General features: G+C 41.0%; 1 protein-coding gene across 1 annotated transcript; it reads right to left on the reverse strand.

The window, feature by feature from the left end:
• Positions 1-7,181: 7,181 nt before the first annotated feature.
• NXNL2 (nucleoredoxin like 2) lies at positions 7,182-14,531 on the reverse strand. Its single transcript, XM_054289051.1, has 2 exons — positions 14,230-14,531; positions 7,182-7,350 (listed from the first exon to the last, which is right to left on the reverse strand). The coding sequence occupies exons 1-2, from the start codon at positions 14,529-14,531 to the stop codon at positions 7,182-7,184; spliced, it is 471 nt and encodes a 156-aa protein (XP_054145026.1).
• Positions 14,532-23,137: the final 8,606 nt, after the last annotated feature.

Here is a 23,137-nt window from a genome sequence, read left to right on the forward strand (position 1 = left end):
CTTTTAACATGCATTGTAACTCCCAGTGAATAAAAGTAGAATAAATCTAGCAGACAAATAAAAGTCTGCTGGATTTTCTCTTACTATGCACAAAACTTTAGGAGATAGTGTACTTCAATATAAAAGGGTAAGTAGAAAAGTGATAAGTATGGATGACAAAAACTGGAGAAACAAGTGGAAAAATAAAGATTTCATGCTGAAAACTGGCAGTTTTTCAGCACAAAACTACTAGGCCAGGGATAAATCCTGCATTAACTGACGCTATGTTTAGCGAGCTGGTGAGATTAAAAAAGCCTTTTTCCTAAGTCCTCAGGAACTGACAATCTCTTCTCTAGATAAAGCAGTTAGGTGTTCAGAGAGGAATCTGAGCATCTTACAGCACCTGAAGAGGCAGAGTTTCCTAACATGGCCTTAGCACAGAGCAAGGGGAGGGAGGAGGTAACAAATACAGTTTGCGATCTTTTTGCTCCTTGGCTTTCCCTATAACAGGACTAAGCCTGTCTCTTTGTTGCCATTTGATGAGGATTCAAGCTTGGATTCTGTTGCTGGATTTTGGCTTCTCTGTTCCATGCAGAAACAGAGGGGTACGTCTGGTCCCTCCATTCTTCACCACTGCTTGTAGTTTGAGCTACTCTTGGCCTTTGGTCCACAGCAGCAGATAGCAGCCTGAAGGCCAGGTTAATAGCATCTCCAGGGTAATACCTGGTCTCCTTCTCCTCTCTCCCTCCTAGTCAGGAGCAGCTGCTGATGGCTGTGCCTCTTGCTAGCTTGCATAACTCTCAAACACCCACTCCCTTACTATTTTAAGAAGAAGAGACCCACCCATGTTCCCCTTCAATAATCACCTGAGCTCTATCCAGCATGATAATTACACCACCCTCATGTAAGACAGAAGAATCCTTCTGGGAGCCCAGCAATATTGGATTACCTTCATGAAGTGCAGCTGGACTGTAGTAACAAAATATTTGTCGATAACTACAGTTTGTCAACAACAAACAGCTGAAAATAAACTGTGGCAGAACCAGACTGCACTTGAAGGTCCCATTGAGTTCTCTTCTTTATGCTCTCACAGATGAAACAAATACTTTCTAACATAGCTTCAAGAGCCCTCTCTTTTATACTGCATATTATGTTTTGGCATCTGACCACTAGACAAGTTGTTCTAGGTTGAGATTGAAGATAAATACCTCAAACTAATGTCTTCCTTCAAAGGTCAAGTGCATCACGACTTTTTAAAACACATCTGGTAAGCAGATTACAAACCACAGCTCAATTTGTGAGCAAGAAACATTCTGCATGGACTCAAGAGTTGAGTGGTCAGAAATTTCCAAGCTTAAAGTACAACAGAACATAAATCACTAAGAAGTGGCCTATTAGAGGCTACTAGAGGCCTATTAGAGCCCAGGAGGCTGTTGAACTTTTGTGCATTCTTACATAAAATACCTGTCATACTGCAAACACAGTCTACTTTACAGATTCTTGTCAGGCAGGAGGTTATTTCAACAGCTGTAGGGCAGAAAGGAGAAAGGTTCAGTCCTCCATCAATACAAACCATGGCATACCACAACTCTACTAGGGTTTACGTACATTTACAGCAAATACACACTGCTGTGAAGGGGAGCAGAGCAGCATCTTTAAAAAAGGGAAATGTGTTTCAGCAGATGTACTCATTTCTTCCCGATAACCCAGAAACTGCATCCATGTGAACTCACATGCCCTCTGTCCAGCTTCTCCATCTCTGTTGCTGCTGTGTCCTTTTGACCACACCAAGGCCTGCTTCCACATACTGGCCAGAAAGTAGTTTTGGTTTGGACATTGCTAGAAGATTCAGACAAAGTTGATGCTTAACTTGAGCAAAAAGTCAAAGGTTTGAAGTTTTGAAATTTATTAACATCTAATTGAAGGGGTTTTGGAGGGGGGGGGGTGGTGTTTTGGTCAATCTTGTTCATTTTTAAAGAAAGTCACACCATCTTGAATGTAGGATGACTGAAACAAATACAGTAGAATTTTACTGTCACAACCCTACACTTGTTCCAGCCAAGTTCCAACTTCAAACCAATTTCAAACTTCTTTCATGGTGTTACAACTACTTCAACATCAAGCAGTTAGTTCTGTCTTTCTTCTTTTCACATGTGGGACACTTCTGCCTTGGTCTCTGCAGCTGGTCTCTCCCTCTGCACCACAAACAGTAAAATCCCCAATATACTCAAAATCTTGCATGGCGTTAAATGTGCAATGTATTGAATTTCTCTTGGAGGAGGTGATAATGTGTCAACTTTGAATAGAAATGGAGATATTGTTAATGTGAATACTCTTCTACTGATAGGTGTTAGTTAAGGTATTACTAAAAGCAGCACTCTTCATAAGCACAAGTAGCTGCAGCATGTCATATTGATCCAGGGAACAGAGTATGTGTTTTTCAGTGTTGATAAAAAAAGCCAGGACTGGGACCCCAGGATACAATCAAGATGTCTACTCATTCCCCTTGCCTGCCCTTCATTCTCTGGTCTCTTCACCAGATAGGAACTATATGTGGCAGCAGCTTTATGAGGTTTTAGAGAGGACATATCTAGATGTAGACCATGGAATTTTGCTTTGGTGATACCAACAAGATACAGCTGCCTTCCAATTTATGTAGAATGCACTGGGTCACAAAATGTGTATGCATTGGCATTGCATCAGCACACCTGGAGCTCCAGAGCACCCTTCAAACATGTCAACCTTCAGAGATGGTATTCAATGGGTTATTATGTATTATACTGGGAGAAGCCAGTGGCAGAGAGACAGAGTTCCTTGCACAATGAAATAGACATTATAACCCTCAATGTACCACTTGAGGCTGGCAGTATTGCTATTAATTTCCAAGTAAGAAATAAACATAACCAGGAGATTGCTGCATAAATGAAAAATTACTAAAAACATCCTCTTCTATGCTTAAACAGGCATGCTATCTGTTGAAGAGAACTTAAGGCTTTGACAGTCCTGCTAGAAACCCGAGTGCCTTTCAAAACCAAACTGAAGCTACTGCCAAAGAAGAGAATCTCAGTAAATGGCTTTGTCCTGGGACAAAGCCCCACTTATTCAAATAAAACAGCTTCCTTTGAAAACAATTTTGATCCAAGCATAAGAGTATTAGTAAATTTTATGTTTCCATGGCAAATGTGCCCTCACGTTATACTTGGAAAAACAGTAATCGCTGAAAAATACATCCTTGGATGTCCTGCATGCACTTAAGGTTATTTGTACAAGAAGGATTGGGGAGCTTTGGCTACTGCCTACACAAAATGGCTGTTTATTGTTCTAAGAATCTATTGATTTGTCAATGTCCTACAAATCCAAGTAGGCAGAGTTACTGGAATAGCCAGGACAAACACTTCCAGGACAGTGCTTATATCTATTTACAACCTGCCTACAGCTTCTGTTTGTCTGTTTGAATTGTTAGGGCTCCCATCTCAGTTCCTGCCCAGAGAGAAGTCTACATAAGAACACCCCTCTGCCAAGTTTCTTCAACTTCTCCTTGAAGTATTTCTTTGGGACTGTACCACTATGCTTAAATGCAGTGGTTTTGGATAGAAATAGCACCTTCCACAGCAAGTTCTTCACCTGACACTGACAGCATTAATTGATATCAGAAAGTCATGAGACTGATCATTGAACTTCATCCACTAGAGAAATTTAAATGACATTGAGGAGGTAAAAGGCTTAAAAGTGTTTCTTTTTGGTATTGGACATTTATATGTCCATCTTCACAGAAACTGACAGAAAAAAATTTACAGTTGCCCTTTTAGGAATATTGCCTGCAGAGAGAACACGTAACAGTTAAACTCTTATCTGGTTTTAAGAAAAAACTCAGCTGTACAAAAGGCAAAACAAGGCTGTGCACAGGGTGGAAATGAAATGAAAAGCAAAAATAAAACCCTGTCATGTATGTACCAGCTACTACTTGTGTCCTTCAGAACAGCTGTTTGCAGTCTAGATTTAACTCATACTTCAGGAAGAGCTACTGAGATTTTGCATGTACTCTCAACTGAGAAGAAAAGTAAAAGATTTAGTGTTAAAAATGCATATCAAGATATCATGACAGCATTTCAAGGAATTTTCAAGTACATACTCTAGGTTTTTTTCTTCAGCCCAAAATATCATAATTGAAGAGTTCAGGTGAATAAACAGAGATTTAACACCCCCTTCCCCCCTATTTTTAAGCACATACATTTAAATACATCATAATACTATTAAAGTTTGAAAACAGCAGCTCTGGAGGAGGAAGAAGGAAACTTTTTTTGGGAGAAGGATTAAAGAATAAAAGGAATAAAAGATTAACAAAGAGAGAGATTATTATTGCCTTTTTGATGTATATTTCATGTCTGAATTTGTCACCCTTTCTGCTTTGCCTCTTCCTAAAATAAGAGTCACAGGACAGCCTGCATCACTCACCTGCAGCAAGTCTCTACAAGATTCAGGCTATCTATCAATTCACAAAGTATCAACTTACAATCTTTGCCATTTTTCATAGTAAAGTAATTGTCCATAAAGCCTACAACAAATTCAACACCACTGGTTCTTAGCAATTTTAGCATATATCGATCCATAAATTATTTACTAATAATGGACAATATCTTGTCCAGTGGAATTAGGAAGAATGCTCCTCTTCTTAACTTTACTTTTTTATTTAGTTGACTCCTTTAAAAAGGTGCAGCATCAACCAGTATCACTATGCTGCTGCCTATTGTTGCATTTTTTTCCTCACTCCACTGAAAAAGTACTGGTACTCACTAATATTCAAGGTGACTGTGACTAAATATAGAGTGTAGAAAGTCATCAGTGAACTGAAGAATGATTTAAGAAAGTTAAAGGGACAATTCTATACATTCTAAGATGAGTACACTGAAAGTTCCATTTCCAAAGAACACACATCCCAAGTAATAATAAGCTTACAGCTGACCCACTAGGATTTGCTTCTCTAATTTCACAAGGTATTGTTAATAAAATATTTTCCACTACTCTGTACTTCATCTAAGTCAAATATGGATTATTTTAGCACTGACAAGGAAAACAATTTTCTGATATTCCAAACACTGATGTGCAAAACCAACAGTCCTTGACTGAAGTCACACCAAGCTTTTTACAGCGTATATATCTTTGTTTCATCATTATGAATTTTTAGCTGAATTTTACTTGGAACTTGTGTTACTCAAAGGGCCTAAGTCCATCTCTGTTATAAAATACTGAGTTCTTTCATATATGTGCATATAGACAAACAAGAATCAAGATATCAATCATCTTGACTCAAGATATCTTGGTTGAAGTAATGCCTGAAATCTGATAATAGGGTGCAGTGGATCTTTTTGCTATAAAAATTGTTCCACATTCAGGTAACCTATTTTCAAACTTTTGGAAACACTTTGATAATTGTTTTTCTCATCTTATATTTGAAATATATCTGCTATTAGGTGGTTTCAGAACAGCAGGGAGAGCTCACATCTCACTTGCACAAAAAATTTCCTAAGGAGCTTAGCATTCATTAGGAAAGACCATGAATACTAATATGGTGAGATGGCACAAATTAGAAATTGTCTGTGTATACCCAGATGTAATTTTTGAAACAGCTAAAAGGAGCACAGCACTCACAGCTCTGCTGAATACTTTCTAGAGAGATTATTTTCCATTTAAAAACTAGTTTCTCTGGTGTACTTGCTTCTTACCTACTGTGAAGTACATGTGACTTTTTACATTTCCACTGTTCAGACAATTTTTTTTTCACACACATTAAAGTTCAGACCCTCTTTGTTAAGTTTTCTGATGGTAAGGCAAACGTAGCTCAACAAATAATAGAGATAATGGTGGGTGGAGTCAGCAAGGCAATAACTGCAGATGGGAGACATCACAATCAGTGTTTTGTTTTAAGGCTGAAGTGGTGACCCTTCACACAAAGAACTGTCTGCAGAGGAATCAGCACTCTCGGGTGCCTCACTGAATGCCTCTACACTAATGCACGTAGCCCAGGGGATGGACAGGCAGTCACAATTCTGGGTGCAGCTGGAGGACTGTGACCCCCCTGGGGTTGCAAAAAGATTTGTGGGGACACTACACACAACTGGAGTGCTACAATTGGTGGATGCAGGCTCTCTTGCTCCAAATTGAGTCAGCCAGACTTCAAGTGTTAGTAGCATAAGTGCTTGTAATGGAAAAAATAACAGCTCTGTTAAAGTCTTTAGGTTCCAATCAGCAAACACTCAGCCTGCATGGGAAGTGGTTTTTTTGGCTCATTGATTGCATGAATGTCTGGGCTGGGCCGCCAACCATGAAGAGACAGCAAATCAAGCTGTGCTTTAGATACAACATGAACATTCATCAGAGAGACCTGGTATCATTGTTGACGTTTTCTTCTACATATTTTGGCAAAAGAAAAGATGGAAAATGGTTTCTTCTTAACCTGACTGATGTTAACTCGGATGCTAACATAACAGAACCATGGAATGGCTTGTGTTGGAAAGGACCTTAAAGATCATCTAGTTCCAATCCTGTGGAATTGGAACTTAGCTTATAGGCCAAAGTTTTAAAACCCATGGTTAAGGAAAACTGAGTAGAACTATAAATAAATATAAATAAATCCCATAAAAGTAAAATAAAATGTATTTAAAAGAATACTAAAATAATATTTCTTCAGTACTGACAAGCAAATATGTTCTATTTAAAAGTCATGACATTTTCTGATTATTCTTGTTAAGGTAGATAAGGAAGTACATGAGACATATTTCATAAACAGTTATTTATTAAAGCAAACAATTTCATTTTCTTAATAAAATGTGCTAATCACCTAAAAAAAAAAGTCATCAATAAATAGTTTTTTTGCATTTATTTTTACTGTGTTGACTTAGCAAAGTAAGTGTTTGCATAGATTTCAAAGGTTTCTATTATTACCGTCTAAACAGCCGATTCTTCTGAAGTTCTTTAGTATTATTTGGAACATTGTGCTTCATATTAAATATCACTGATAGAACAATACAACAATAATTGCATTTTATGACACTGGAATAACTGGTTTTCAAGTCAAATCCAAAATTTGTTTACAAGCAAAGGTAAATAAGTCTTACCCTTCTCATTCTGAACAAAGCAAGAGTCTTTTCAGAGCTCTACCAACTTTTCCACTATGCCTTTTCTTGCTTTTATTTGCCAACATTTTAGCTAGAAAAATTCTGAAAGATATCTGCACCCTCAAGCCAGTTCCGGAAACAGGACAGCCCTTTGTCTCTGATCTGCTTTCTTCCCTTGTCAGTAATGACTTCGCCAGTTTGTTTCACAATCACAAGTTTAGGAATTGCTGTTATGTTGTATCTCTTCTTCAGATCACTGTGGAAAAAAATGAAAAATAAAACACACCATTAGGAGCATTTTAAGAAAACCCCTAGTGTCTTCACAAAGGCTACTCTGGCCAGGACACATGGGAGAGCAGAAGTGATGAGTGCCTGGGCTTCCCCAGAATTTGAGGCAGAGCACTGGGCAGTGTCAGGAGATGAACAAGGCTGTAGCTGGAAGCCTACACCGTGAAAGGTAGCTCTGAAAGATAAGAGAGCTCCAGCATCCTTCCTGTAAATGATCATCACTGCTGCCTGCAGTTTCCACAGGAGCAGAGGCTCTTGGAGATGTAAAAGATGTCCATAGAAGCAAAGCCTGATATACTCTTCCAACTGTTTTTTACTAGCCCAAAGCAGATGTAGTTCTGGGTCCATTTTACAGCACAGAAGGATCTCACTTTGATTAGTATTTGATATTCATTCCCCTACAAATACACTTGAGTGCCCCATAGTGCTACTTCCTGCAATCACCATTAAAGAAAGCATGATACACCATCTTTTTGTGTAAATGGAAGAGACTGAAGATACTCCTTAAACTCCCTCAGAGAAACAAGCCCTCTACAGACAGAAAAGTGAGCAATCAAAATATTTGGAATAAGAGCCACCCATCTGTGTTGCCAGAGAAAAAAATTTCAACACCTCCTCTGCACCTTCAGAAGAACCAGAGGACAGACACAAAACAGGCAGTAACAGAACAGCCAGATTCCAAAACACTAACAACATCTCTCTCAAAGCATACTTAAAATGATAAATGGAAATATGCTGCCTGAGCGGCATCACCACAAGCAAGAACATTTGCTGTATGAGGTTCAAACACCACAGAAATTTGAGTAGGAAAAAAATGTAGACAGTGCTAAAAAATGCTTGACACTAATACACAGACATTCTCAATGATTTCCTGGGAGGAAAAAAAGCACTGAAAAATAAGACTTAAGTGAAATACTGACACAGATAAGGCATACCTGAAACGTGCCCTCCCTTCTCTATTTTTCCTTAAGAGAAGAAAAATCAACAGGTGAAGCAAACTGTTCTGCTATTTTGTTGGCTGAGCAATAATGCAGAAAATACTATGGAAGCAGCAATAATGTGTATGGACCAGGTTTGCTTCCTCAGAGAATTGTGATGTACAAGGAATCAACAAACAATCCCCACAGACCTTCCCAAAATCTGCTAAAACAGGTGAAAAAAACACATTCCAAAGCAAGTATGCATAGAAGCCATGTAAAACTACTATCACCTTGTTATAGGTAGATAATGAGACAGTTGGCTTTCACAAATAAGGGATGACTATTGTGTGAGTATTAAGAAAAGTTTTAGTGATGTATAGTTATGTTATTAGAGTTTAGTTGTCCTCTGTTCTCCCCATAACTCTCTTTCCCCCCGTCCTGTATTGTGACCATCAGACTGCCTGGGCTGTCTACGTGGTAAATAGGTATGATTCGGGCTGACAAAATTGAAACAGTAATCAATATTGATACAGTAATTAATATTTGGAAATGACAAAACAGTTAAAAGTTGTAATGCCAAGAAAGAACGGGAGAGGAGGGGTTCCACCCCCCGCCCGACCCCTCCCCTTTCCTGCAGATGTACAAGGCAGGAAAAAGCAAGAGATACCATTTACTAAAAATTAACAGAAAGAAAGGAAAATCTGGTTGGGTCCCAGGAAAATGCTAATTATATGAGATTTATTGCTTTAATGCTTAAATATAATATTATGTTAGTTTTGGCTTACATTACACTAGCTCAGTGCGCATGTGTAACCCAAAGGTGAGTTAAAGGACATCGAGGAAGAGGAGAGGCCTTCATCAGAGGTGACCCCCAAAGAATGGTGCGACCACCTAAATGAGTGGTGGAGCATGTGCCGTAAAGGTGGTGATGAAGGCAGAGGTAGAAGTGTGATGAATCAAAAATGGGAGGAGATGGCATTAGCACATGGCATAAAAGGGGGAATTTTCGCTCGACAAGCTCATACGTGAGGGGTCCAAGGACCCTGCACACCGTATCCCGCATGGTTATTTTTTTTTTGCTTATGCGCTATTATTGGAACCAAATTATCCCCCATTTTAACCAAATTATATTGTCAATATTTCAAGTGTATCCTATTTTATATCTTCTAAGCTATTCAATTAAAATTGCTGCTACGTTTAATATTGTTTGGGGTTTTTTTTGATGATGGGATAACTGGGCAAATATAACATCTAGGAGACGTAAAAGAAGGCTGCACATGTGCCCCTTGCATGGGGCAGTTGGGAATGGAAAAGCTTGGTGCTTAGGGTTGCAGCATGGCAACACCTGACCTCCAATCAAGTTACAAGAAAAAAATCTCCACTGATAAATGGCAAAGAGGAGCTGACTGACAGACGTTGGGAGGGGTCAGGGCTGGCTGATGCAACGCCCAGGGGTATAAAAGACCGAGCATCCACCTTGAAGACTAACTGGCTATGTGGTTTGCACATATACCGTGCAGCCAGCACTGCAGCTTTTTCCTTAGGCAATCCTTTGTTGTATTTTTGTTAAGGTTTAATAAACCTTTTTAAATTTTCAAAGTGAGCAGCTGTTTCTCACAACCTCATACCACCTGAATGACAGACAAGATGGGTGGAAGACTTATTGGTTCAGTGAACGATAAACACAATTGTATCAATCACAGACAGAGCCCTAGGAGACTGAAGGTATGGAATTTGTTATGGAACTGGAATCTTACACATTACTTTCCTAAGGGAATGCATATATCCAGCTCAGCATGGCACCTTGTTCAGACAGCCTTAGGGCAGAAGGTTGCCTGCATCACACCAGACTGAAGCGTGCACAGATTTTGCTCACATTTGTGCACAGCTTTCAAGATCGGTGGACCTGAAGAAGGCTTAGAAAGAGTTCTGCAGACAGTGCTTCTTAATCACTGTGTACATAGGCACATGTGCTTACAAAAATGACTTTTTAAAAGTTATTAATATCATTCTCTCTGATAGGGACCTAAAATCTCATGATTCACCTCCACAAGCCACATATGTCCCATGGGACTAACTCCAATGGCAACTCATGCTATCATTAAACCATAAATAGAAATAAAAACCCATGACATTACGACTGAGGCAAACTGGAAGGCATAGCCATTGTTAGATCTTTCTATTCTTAAGAGAAGGTTGGATGAAAGTTTCTGAGAGCACAGATTTTGTATTTCTAGAAAATACTAACATTAGCTGGGAGATAATTTTCTTCACAGCACCGTTCATGGTGCGTGCCAAAAGAGCACTGAGTAACACAAGAGTAATTTAGCTATTGCTGATATGTAGCAATAGGGCACCAGGGCCTTTTCTGCTTCTTGTGCTACCATGCCAGTGAGTAGGCTGGTGTTGCACAAGAATCTGTGAGGAGGCAGAGCTGGGACAGCTGATCTCAAACAATCAAAGGATGTTCCATATCATGCAACACTATGATTAGCTGTAAAAGCTGAAGAAAGAAGAGAGGAGGGATCAACATTCAGAGCCCGGAGATTTATCGTCCCATGCAGTCATTACAGGATGAGGCTATCCTGTGCTGGAAGCTGTTAAAATATCCGTCAGTGAATGGGAATTAGTGAATGAATTTCGTATCTTGCTTCGCCTGCTTATCTTTACTTTTGCTTTATCTATCAAACTGTTTTTATTTCAACCCGCAAGTGTTCTCACTTTCACCGTCCACATTCCCTCCCCGTCCCGTGGGGGCAGGGAGTGACCCAGCAGCCGTCTGGGCCTGGCTGCCTACCCAGGCTGAGCCACAGCACAAGTATCTTTATGTAAGGGTTTAAGATCTTAAAGAGCATTCCTGAGATGAAGACAACATGGGGCAGATATAATATAATACTGGGAACATAAATGGTAAATTTTATACACATGTGTAGTGCGATATCTGAAAACACTTGGATTATAACAGTTTTCACTTGGAAGTGCTGTCATGTGAAAGGGATGGGCTTCTTGCTCATCTGCTTCTAGTAGCATGCCCTGTAATACAGCTCTAAGTATTTTCTTTTAGCTGTGAAATTTCTGCATTGTTAAATCTTAAGTCATAAGCATGCACGTCACATGCTTGGGATTCAGTTTTAAAGCGTCTGCTGAGATTTTGCAATAGCAGTCTAAAAAGTCTAAGAACTAAGCAATTGCTCTTAACTGCTTAGATACTTAACATTATTCTATCTTTGTTTTTTAACAATCCATCCTCCCCAGTATTTCTGCCCGTGCCAATCTACCCTCATGCATAAAGCTTCCTAATATAAAATGTACATATAACCTTTTCATTTTCTTTTTATGGGCATTTTCCATAATTCTAATTTTTACTGAGCTGTACAGGCCAACTCAGTAAATACCTGCCTACCTGGAAGCCTGCAAGACCTACTGTACACACCAGGCACTCTCACAAAAACTGATGCTTTTCATCACAAGGCTCAGTACAAACACAGCAGTATGTCTTTGTGTGCCATTATCAAACATCAGTCCTATTTAACACCCTTTGCTGCTGATGTTCTGTCCAACACCTGCTTTTCCTCTCTACTACCCCCTTTCTCTTCCAAGCGTTCACTTCCTACCAGGCTGTCTTCACACTTCACTTCAAGAATCAAAATACTGTGCCTCAGGCAACAAAAAAAATTTACATCAACCTCAGACAATAAAAGGATCAGGAGCAGTATTTCCTATTAGTCATGCCACAGACCACACAGGGTAGTAAAGGTGCAGTCCCACCTCTGGGAAATAGCCAGGACTGACAGCATGGAAGAGCCTGAAGATCCTGCTTTGAATTCAGTATTCTGTTTCTCTGAAGGTAGGCTTGACACTGCAGTGTTAGGCTCTACACAGTACAAGAATGAATGCTGGCTATTTCTTAAGAAAAATTAATCACCAATGCTTCTGTTCTTGAAAAGTATTTTGGATGGCACACTTAAAATTGGCTCTCTTATGTCTAGAAGAGACATCAGTCTATGCTGCAATTATGTATCTTAAACACTGAAGCAACCAGCTAGGATATCTTAACCTCACTGAAGATATTAAACGCCTTCTTTACACAGTCAAAAACAATAGCCAACTCAATTAATTGCAATGGAACCTTAAAAATAATAATGAAATTTAAAATATTAATAATACAATTATCTTACCCATTTTTTAAAAATTATATTCTTAAATAGAACTAGTACCTAGCCAGAATTATAGTTTGGAGTAGTGACTACACATCTGCACTAAGTCTACGATGATTCACCAGTACCCCTGACACCAAACTACCAGTTAATCCAGTCTAAGCACCTTGAACAGCTCCACACAGTCTTTCATTGCTACACACAAGAAACACAACTCCAAAAACATTGCTTGTTCATATCCCTCTCCATTCTGTTCTTCAGTAACCACTGCGATCTCACATTATCTGGCACGACAAGCCATGATGATGTGTCCAGAACTTGTCCAGAACTGTGAAGGGCATTACAGGATGCCATAGAAAAGCCAATTAAACAATGTCTTTGCCTCCACTCTGCATTGAGCAAGAGCAGTCAGAAATAGACCTCTAATCCACAGAGGATGAAGCTGTAAGCACATTCCCATGGGCCATGCCGAACAGCTTGCTGGGTGTGGGACTTCAAGGGCTGCATTTCCTGATGGAAATTTGCCTGCATTCTATCATGCTTAGTAGATATCAAATACAATTACTGCCTGGGAAAATTTTGGAGAACTATGCAAAACAATATTTAAGTCAGTGGAGAAAAGGTCTAACATAAATTGGTAGTGGGCATCCAGAAATGAGCCAGGAAAGGATGAAATTGTTCCTGGCTTTAAGTAATTTGCTCTTGAGTTTGTCAAACTGCACTGAAAAAACAAGATTAGCCAACATGCTCCCTGTTGAGTGAGTAGCTGGGGTGTTACACACCAGGTAGCATACTGGGGTGGATCTAGAATTAAAAGGAAAGATAGAAGATACTAGAAGCACTAGAAAAGATTCCTTTCTTAAAATAATTGATTTGGCTGCAAGTTTTATTACCCAATCTCTATTTAAAAGTCATATTACCTTCTTGACTGGTACTACCTGGAAAAAAAATTTCTACAATCAACTCATTTAAAGAGAGGGGGAAAAAAATCTCTTTATCAATATTTACTTGTATTTCAAGTCTCCAGTTACAGGCATTTCAGTAACCCTGAACATCTTACTTGTCCTCCTGTAATCCCAGTCTATACTTATAGGAGCTAAATCAGATTTCTGAAAGTCATCCAAATGAGGCTCCATCCTTGACTAAGGTCATCAAAACACTTCTTGGTATCATCCTTCACCCTGTTAATTACACACATGCCCTTTCCTTTTGCTGTTTTCATGAGCAAGCTGCCTACAGGAATGTCACTTTGGAAACGGAGCAGCACAGGAGTTCTACACCCCAGTACCAGGTGCAGTATGCCACCGCTAAACTCCAGCTAATACTGTATCTGTCCGAAATTCTTCACAGTTTCCTCTGCCCGAAGTAGTTCAGTTACAAGTTTTGCTGCGTCTTCCTTTGCCTTTTTCCCCGAGCACTAACCTAGACAATGCAGACCAACCTTAGTAACAATTACCGCCCTGCTGAAAAGCAATCACTTGATCCTCACTTGCCATTCGTTTTTACCTCACTCATCTCTTTAACACACGGGGTCTTTACTCTCTGAACTCTCGTTCACAGACCTTTTCGCTTCCAAGGGAGGTGCACAAGCCCGCGTTCTTTACGTGTGGGACGGGCTAAAACCCGCGAGCGAGCAGCGTGGCAGCCGCGGCTGCCGGGGCTCCAGCAGGAAGGCAGGCGCGGGATAACGGGGCAGGGGCGGAGGTTCGGGGCACCTGCGGTACTGGGGCTGTCCGAGGGCAGGGCCGCTGGGGGGCCGCCGGTACTCACTGCTTGTAGGGGTCGTGGAAGGGCAGCGCCAGCCAGTCCCCGTGCATGGCGCGCATGTGGCCCAGCATCTCCTCGGCGCTGTGGTCGGAGGAGATGAAGACGACCTCGAAGGGGGCGGGCGGCTCGCTCTCCTCCAGTAGCTCCGTGTAGAAGTCGCAGAGGACAGGGGTGAAGTCGCGGCACGGCGAGCACCAGCCGGCGGAGAAGTACAAGCCCACGACTTTGTTCTGCAGGGCTTCTTCGGGGTCCACGCTGCGGCCGTCCTTGCTGACCAGGAGCCGGCCGCTGAACACATCCACCATGCTGGCACGGCCGCGGGCCCGAGCGCTCCCCGGGGACCCTCCCTCCTTCCCCCAGCGCCGCGACACGGCCGCCACCACACGGTCACCACTCGGCCACCGTGCCATGGCAGCGCCGCTGCCGCCGCTTTATAGCGCCCGCCGCCACAGGGCCCGCCCCGCGCCCCGCGCAGCCCCGGAGCGCGGCCCCTTCCCCCGAGCGCCCCCTCCTGGCGCAGCAGCTCGGTGCACACCGAGCACGCTCACGGCGCCGAGCTGGCCGTGAATTCAAACCGCAGCCCCGTGCGCCGGCCCCTTCAGCGCACCGTGGAGCTCGCCGCCTCTCTCCTGCAGGTCTGGTCACCAGCCTCAGTAATTTTGACAATAAAATTTTTATTATCAGGCGTCCTGCACTTTCTTTTTTTTTGGTAACAGGAAAATTATCTGAATTCTGGATATAAAAGGGGCTGTCTATTCTCTGTCCCAGTAGATAAGAGGAATTCTCATTTTATTCCAGCGTGTTTATCATGTGTTTGGGTTGAATAATGCTTTTTTTTCTCCAGCTGAAACTGAGTTAGAAATTAATAAAAATTGTATTACAAATAAGAAATGTTTTTTCCTGCCTAAAGCAAACTGCAAAAACGGAAATGAAAGATGATTTGGTGGTAGGGCTATTAAATTACAGTTTAATTAAAGGATCATGATGGGATAATAATCAAACCTGGTACATTTTCTCCTTTCCATGAACTGTGCAAAACCCAATTAAAGAGAATTTGTCTTTAAAAAAAAATTATCGGTATCCCGCAATATAAATTCTAGTGTTTATAATGGAAACTTCAAGTGTTTAATGAAGCTAGCTTAAAAATATTTCACATTAAAATGGTGTGTACAAGTCCATTCTAGAATTTACTCTTCAGTTTTTTCCCCTGTTTTAATCTGCAGGCTCTCAAAAATCTGTCAATTTTACTTACAGAAAAGATAAAATTGTGACAAATATGTATTATGATTCAAATACTTAGCTCTATGGAATGGTCCTTAGTTATAAAGAGTACTTGCTTGGGTAAATTGCAACCAAGTTTATAGTGAAATTAAAGTGCAGTTTCTACATCTGACCGTCTTCTGACCATATAGTAGGAACAGTGAAAACAGAGATACTTCAAGACAGAATTCCAGTTTAAATTTGCATAGGAATAAACTGAACACAAGTATTCTCCCCCACATTTATTTCCTTTTGAGGTCTTTTTGAAACATGCTTTTCTTCCATTGACCTGACAAAAAATTTTTCTTTGTCTATGTTCTGTCCTGAGTGAAAAAGGACATGGTCTTGTTTAAAATAATTGAAGATGTGAGAGGAAAGAGAGAAAACCCAAAGATGAACCTCAGAAGCAACACAGCAGTCTTGCGGTATTTTTCAGTAGGCTCATCAAAACTGGTTGTAGGGTCACTTTGAATTGGGAGCTGCATTCCTGCCATTTCTCTTACCCCTTTTGCCTTTCATTATGAAGATTTACTGCTAATTAAAAGGCTGTTTGTTTCAAGAAAATAGTTCATTCATCATTATTTTCTAAGAGATTCTTTTGAATTAATCTTTACAGAGTAGACCTTTTTATTTATTTCCAAGTATATCTGGACTAATATGTTACTTCAATTCTGATATTCTACTGGAAAACCAAAAACATTGCTTAGGTGTTTAAAAAGTAGCTTTTATTCAAATACTGTATTTCTCCACTTTTCATGGAGGGTTAAACTATGTTTTTTCAAGCCCAGGTACTCATCTACTTCCAGTAGAGAAGTGACATCTAAAACAATGTAGTCCTCCCATCTGTCACATCTCCTATCAATCCTTTCTCCAACTTTTGAGTGCTGTTTTGTGCAGTTCCCCACTTCAAAATTCCTCCAGATGTCAAAAGTAGAAGTTAACACCGTGGTGATTTATTCCGTCCCCAGTCTCCCCTTGGACTGAAAATATTGGAGCTTCTTTATGCAGAACCTGTGGGCCTGTCTCAAGTGTGTTGGCTGTGATGTGACACTGTCAGAAAATCTGCACACAATGCTCATCCAGTGGAAGCCTCTGGGGAATTCCAGGATAAAATTAAACAAAAACTTCCTACCACAAAAAACTGTGCTTATGATTTTGCTAGAAAAGAGCTTTTTGTTATTGAATTTACTATACAATTTTTAAGGTAACAGTATTTAGTCCTGTCTCTAATCTAAGCCCAAGACTTTTAGTTTATTTGTGCTCACATTGCAAAGATTATCCTACTTTCCTTGTGAGTTGTGCTTCAGTTAACACTGAACTTAATTACATATCCAGATTTTGACACACAATTGAGAATTTAAAAAAGAAAATATGAAGACTCTGAATCATAAACTCTTGCTTTTAATGACATAGGGTAGCATGCTGAGAAAGACCTGTAGAAGAAATGAACTGGAAGTAAAAATGTTCAGACTTGCTGACTCCTAAGTAATATAAGAAAATACAATATATGCTCAGAACAAAAGAATTCCATACACCCATGGTGGCAGAGTTAATGTCTCTGTAAGCTATACACAAGATAAAGTGTGAGAAGGTTCTGAAAGCCTGTCTAGGTCTTTAAGGAACAAACCCATTGCTCTGTCCTTCATGTACCTTCTTCATAGCTGGCACAGGTCTGAGTAGTGAATTTGACCCAATAAATATTTGCAATAAAGAGTCTCTTAAAACTCATGTTATATGCATGATGCTGGATTTTTAAATGAAAAGTTATAGAACACCAAGTTTCAATCTGCTTATAATTCTTAGGCATTCTGTAGGAAATGCATACCATCATTACACAGTTGACATTGGCTGGCTGTATATCCATCCAGTGAGAAGCCATGAGGCAAAAGCTGACTAAACTCACTCAAAGGAGAGTCTGACCTGGTTGAGGGCTTATTGGTTCTGTGTACAATTAATCATTAATGCACCATCTACTTAATTATAACCCGATGAAAACATGCAAATGACAAAACTAATAAAGATAAACTCTGGTTGGGCAGTAGTACATGTAGTGCAATCCCTGAAGAAGTCATATTAGCAACTGGCCTTGGTGAATCCCATTATGTGTGACTATTAGCCTAACAGAAAATCAGAACACACAGAATAAAGGAAACACATCTGTGGATTAAAGAGTTAAATTTGTAGCAATCATTGATAAAATTTTGTTAAATAGCTGGGTTTTTAAAATGCCTTTTCATAATACATAAAAATATGCTTTACAGGAGAGAGTTATAATCTGAGTACATATACACCACAGTGTATATAGTGAAAAAAAGGAATAGCAACTTTCTTGATCTCAAGCCAACACATTAACCTAGGAGCTGGGGAAAAAAGCCAGTGCACAAAAAATTACTGAGCCAAAAAAATTAAATTTTACTGTACACAACCTGCCAACTAAAGTAGTTATTGCATATTCATAGCGTTCCTTAGAGCTGACACATTCGGAACACCTTTTCCTCAGCTGGGTTCAGGACCTTATGACATAGTCAGCAGTGATACAGATATGTAGTGAATGCTCCTTCGTGATTGTTCTTGGAGCTGCTTCCCCTACATAACCTCCCAACACAAAAGAAATAATACCAGCTTTTCTCCCGTGGGAAAAGTAATCAAATAAGCAGAACACTTTTTTATTTTAATTACTTACTATTTTATTAATTTTATTTCAACTCTTTGGTACCTATTGCTGCAGATACCAAGGGTTACGTGTTAGGGAATCTTACTTCTCCTTCCTAAGAGATACTGGGATGTAGCTTAGTATTCTCACCACAAAGACGTCTGCCATCATCAAGACTGAATGAGAGCTGTAGCAGCTACCAACTAACCAAAACATTTCAGTACAGAAGATACTGTAAGGTATACCTCCTTTTATTTTGTTTTCCTTTTTTGAAGCAACAGATTGTTAGCAATAAGAGGCAATAATTATCAGAGAACACTGTGCTGGTGAGGCCTCACTTTGGGTCCTGTGTGCAGTTTTGGCTGCCACAACATCAAAAGGCATTAAGCTATCAGACAGCATCCAAGGGAGGGTAACAAGGATGGTGAAGGGCCTTAAGGGGAAGCCTTATGATGAGTGGCTGAGGTCACTTGGTCTGTTCAGCCTGGAGCAGACTGAGGGGAGATCTCATTGCAGGAATGGCCTGAAATGGTGTCAGGGGAGGTTTAGGTTGGATATTAAGATAAGGTTCTTATCCCAGTGGCTGATTGGGCGCTGGAACAGGCTCCCCAGGGAAGTGGTCACAGCACCAGCCTGACAGAGTTCATGAAGCATTGGGACAATGCTCTCAGGCAAGAGCAGGGTGTCCTCTCCAGGGCCTGGAGATAGACTCAATGATCCTTGTGAGCCCCGTACAAATCAGGTTATTCTTTAGTTCCACAATAGCAAATTTTAAGTAAACATTCACAACATTAGGTCTGAGTCTCAGTTTAATAAGCACTGTTGATGTAAATAAATAACACATATGGAAAGGGTGAAAGAACGCTCTTAAAAATGTTTAAAAATTAGCTGGATTTGAGATTTTTCAAGGAATATTTTTTCTTTTAATCTTTTTTATCCTGAGCAGTGTATCGCAAATTAACAAGTGCTAGATAGTCTAAATATCAGTGCTGTAACTTTTCTGACTTCCAAACAGGTATACCAGGGGAACAATGCAGTGTCATCTAATACAGCAGCAGCTGTGTGGCAACAAGAAACAACATTTTCACCCGCAGAAATGGAAAAATACTGTGGTAAAATTCTGCTCTAGTTCATTTGAGTTCAGTCACACTTTTCACTTCACTCTAGCCTTTTGGCAGTTTAATGTAGTAAAGAGGACATTTACGGTTTTTTTGTCTGAAGAGACCTCTGACTAGAGGTTTTCAGGTTCAGAGTTAGCCAACACTAGATCCTGCATTTATGTGCCTTATGAGAAGTGTAAAGCTGCTTTTGAGTCTTCATGCAGAATCTAGGTCAGTGCCCTATAGGTGCTAGCAACCGCCACTTAATTCTAATTTTTGTCAGAGTTTTGGTTGAAGAAAAAGGTCAGATTGTCACAAGCCCTCTGCTACAAGGAGGGGCTCCATAAGTATAATAGCAGTTTCAGTTGCTTTAATTAATTTGATACCTGCATACAAAAGTAATTGGTATCTGCACAACCTCTTCTGGCACAACTTGAATAGTCTTCAGTTGTGGAAGGGACAGCCTGCATCTACTCCTGCCCACCTTGTCAGCAGACTCTCTTCTAGCTAGATTGAATGATTTCATTAAACCTTGTGTTTCAGGAGATCATTTATTAGCAAAAAAAGGACTGGGTCTAGAGAAGCCAGTGTAAGTTTTGCAGTGCTGAAGCTAGAATACTGTTCTGCCAATAAACAAGCTGCCAATGCAGCTGTGCTGCGGCTGGTAGCAAGAGTTCATATTGAGAGTTTCAGCACAGCACATTCACCTCACTGCAGTCACTTTTCTCATGGGTTTGTAGATATCTTCCCAAGACTTTTCTGTCTAGCATGCTCCTTTTCATAAGAAAGCTGTGGTTTTGCTGTTTGAATTAAGGGAATGTTCTTTTAAGGCTGGCATTCACTGTCATTTATGTGTTTTATCTAACCACTGTAAAATCCCAAAGACCTTCCCCTTACACAGACATACACAGAATATGTAACATTCTGTAGCCTGTAGTCCCATGTGCTCTGATTTTAGAATCATTAGAAGCACAGAAATAATTGAGAAAGCGATGTCACTAAATAGGCTGAAGTGTCCACTACAACTCCCCCCCCCCAAAAGTAGTCTAAGAAAGGCATTTTCTGTTCCTTTGGTTGACCGTGAATTAAGAAAACAATGACTGTACTTTAGAGCTCTAAAATGACAATTAACTGCAGAGAATGACAGATGTCAAAGATTCAGGTTCCACATGCTTGCTTCTGTGCCTCATGAACATTGACTTTCATGTAATTTTCATGGGCAATCCCTGCCCATAGTGGGGGTTTGGAACTAGATGATCTTACAGTCTCTTCCAATCCAAGACATTTTATGATTCTATCCTTTTCAGTTACATAGAAAATCATCTTGGGCAAGGAAAAGAGAAATAATACATAAGTTGATCAGAATTGAGTAGAATAAATCCTTATGCTGTTGTGGTGAGTTAACCTTGCAAGACTGTCAGAAGCCCACTCAGCTGCTCTCTCAGTCCCCCTCCTCAACAGAACTGGGGGAGAAAAATGTTGAGAAAGTTCATCAGTTGAGATGAAGAAACAAACATTCTTTACTAAGTACCATTGAAGGTAGGGCAGATTTAACCAAGGAAAAATTAATTTTTTGCAAATTAAAAAATAGGAGTAGGATGGTAACAAAGAAAGACTGTGCCAAAAATATCTTCCTCCCACCTCTCTTTTTCCCAAGCTCAACTTTGCTCCTGAATTTTCTACCTCCTCCTCCTGCCCAGCTGGTGCAAGGAACCGGAAAATAGGGGTAGTGGTCTGCTCATAATACTCCATCTCTGCTGCTCCTTCATGTAAACACAAAACTGTTAGAGTTGGAAGAGACCTCTGGAGATGATCCAGTCCAAAGTGCCTGACAAGGCCAGTCAGCTAGAGCAGCTGAGAGCCGCCCATGCCGGCTGTGCCGAGGGCTCGGCCGAGGGGCCCCTTCGCCCCGGAGAAGCCGCAGCCGCACCAAGGACCCGGGGGTGCCGTGGACTGCCACAGGATCCCCCGAGGGCTCCCAGAGCCCGCCCGGGGCATGGCAGCGCGGTGCGACAGAGCCGCAGCGCCGCAAGGGACGCCATCAGACCGGGGCCTGCAAGGGAGGCACCCGGGCATCCCCACTGCCCACAGGTACATCCATCCCCGGGATTCCATACAGCCCGTGTGCCGTGGGGGCACGGCAGCAGCAGGGGAGCCTCAAGAACACCAGATGAGGGGAGCAATGAGATGTCGCTTGTCTAGAAGGTGATATGCTTCCACCTAACCCCTGCCACTCTCTCCCTATCGCCCCACATACGCCCTTTCCCTTCCCTTCCCTTCCCTTCCCTTCCCTTCCCTTCCCTTCCCTTCCCTTCCCTTCCCTTCCCGGAACCTTCCCTTCCCGGAACCTTCCCTTCCCTTCCCGGAACCTTCCCTTCTCGGAACCTTCCCTTCCCTTCCCGGAACCTTCCCTTCCCGGAACCTTCCCGGAACCTTCCCTTCCCTTGCCCCCCACCACTTCCTTTCCTTTTACTATAAAATAATTTTTTTTTGCACCAACATCTAACCTCATTTGTTTTTAATCATGCTTTTGGGTGTATTTCCAATTTTCAAAGTGGAAATTAGGTCTCTGTGTATAAAATAAATCTCTGTGTATAAATTGAAGTCTCTATGTATAAAATGGAAAGTCTATTTTATACACAGAGACTTAATTTCCTTTGCTCTTCTGGGTTTAAACCAGATTTTAACAGGGCTCCAGGAGAACTTCTGCTCCAATGACTGGAGCACTCTCCTCCCCTTACTGTGCCCTGACCTTGGTGTCAGCAGTGCTGTTGCTCTCACATAAACTCACTTTTCTCTCACAGCTGTCTTGCAGCATTTTGTACCCTTTCTCTAAAATGCTTTCCAGAGGCAGCACTAATAGCTTGGCTAATGTGATCAGCAGTGTCCTGTAGTGGGACTGTTCAGGCTGGCTGTGTCCTACACAAGGGCAGCACCAGCTGTTTTCCCACAAAGGCCACCCTACAACTTCTCTACTGCCAACACTTGGCATGTACACCTAATACCCCTATTTTAAATTCTTGCATCCCAGTAACTTCATCCCAAAATTTCTTCTATGGTTGAAACAATTCAGAAGAGGAATTACTTGAACACAGTCATCTTCATATTGAAGAAATCGTTAAGGCTGCTAACTATGAAAAAATGGCTGCTCCAGACATACTTCTGGGGCTAAGCTACAAGAACAGATCACTGCGAGCAGGACATGGAGAAGATGCAGAAGGTTGAGTCCAGGATGCAAAGACCTCAATGCTGTTTATGTCACCTGCCACTAGAAGGCTGGATCTGTTTTCTACATAAACAGTATTAAAAGTATTAAAGCCTCAAAGCAGAAGTCTTTCATGTTCACAGTAAAACCACATTTAATCCTGCCTCTCCAAGTGGCTCTGACAGAAATTCTTCCTGTGAGATGGCCCTGGATCTTGAATAGAAGTAACAGGGTGAGTGAGACAGGACTTTCCCAGTACCAGAGCATCAAGACAGAGCCTTCCTTATGTTGTTAATCCCATTGCAAGGAGACCACTAGAGCATGGGTCAGGACCAACCTTAATCTGGTCCAGTGAAGAAAGGATCACTGCTTCAGAACTAAGTATTTATACCCTTACAGCTCTTGTCCAAAGGCCAGTAATAAGCAGGTTCATTTGCTGCCATACCTTGCAGGAGCCTCCTACCCCAGTGCCATCCCAAAGGCAGTTCGGGATTTCAGTCAGTTTGCAGGTAATTTTTCACTCCATAGCATGATTTTCTCTCATGCTTACTCTGCACCTTTACTCTGCCACTCAAGAGTACTGACTAATCCCAGCTAAGAAAACCAAAATTAAATTTGAAATTGCATTTGTTATTTCCAAAATGTTTTTAGTGATATAATTAGGTAATTTACAGACAAGCAAATGTCTGAAGA

Source organism: Melozone crissalis, unplaced genomic scaffold (assembly GCF_028551555.1).
Source record: "Melozone crissalis strain CALT ecotype California unplaced genomic scaffold, PUWL_Pcris_2 ptg000005l_1, whole genome shotgun sequence".
NCBI lineage: Eukaryota > Metazoa > Chordata > Aves > Passeriformes > Passerellidae > Melozone > Melozone crissalis.

What these genes read in the sequence shown, in the direction of transcription:
- NXNL2 (XM_054289051.1), bottom strand. Translation starts at nt 14,531, where the DNA reads ATGGTGGATGTGTTCAGCGGCCGGCTCCTGGTCAGCAAGGACGGCCGC. An exon ending in TTCCACGACCCCTACAAGCA is followed by an intron (nt 7,351 to 14,229) that starts GTGAGTACCGGC and finishes TTTTTTCCACAG; the next exon opens with TGATCTGAAGAAGAGATACA.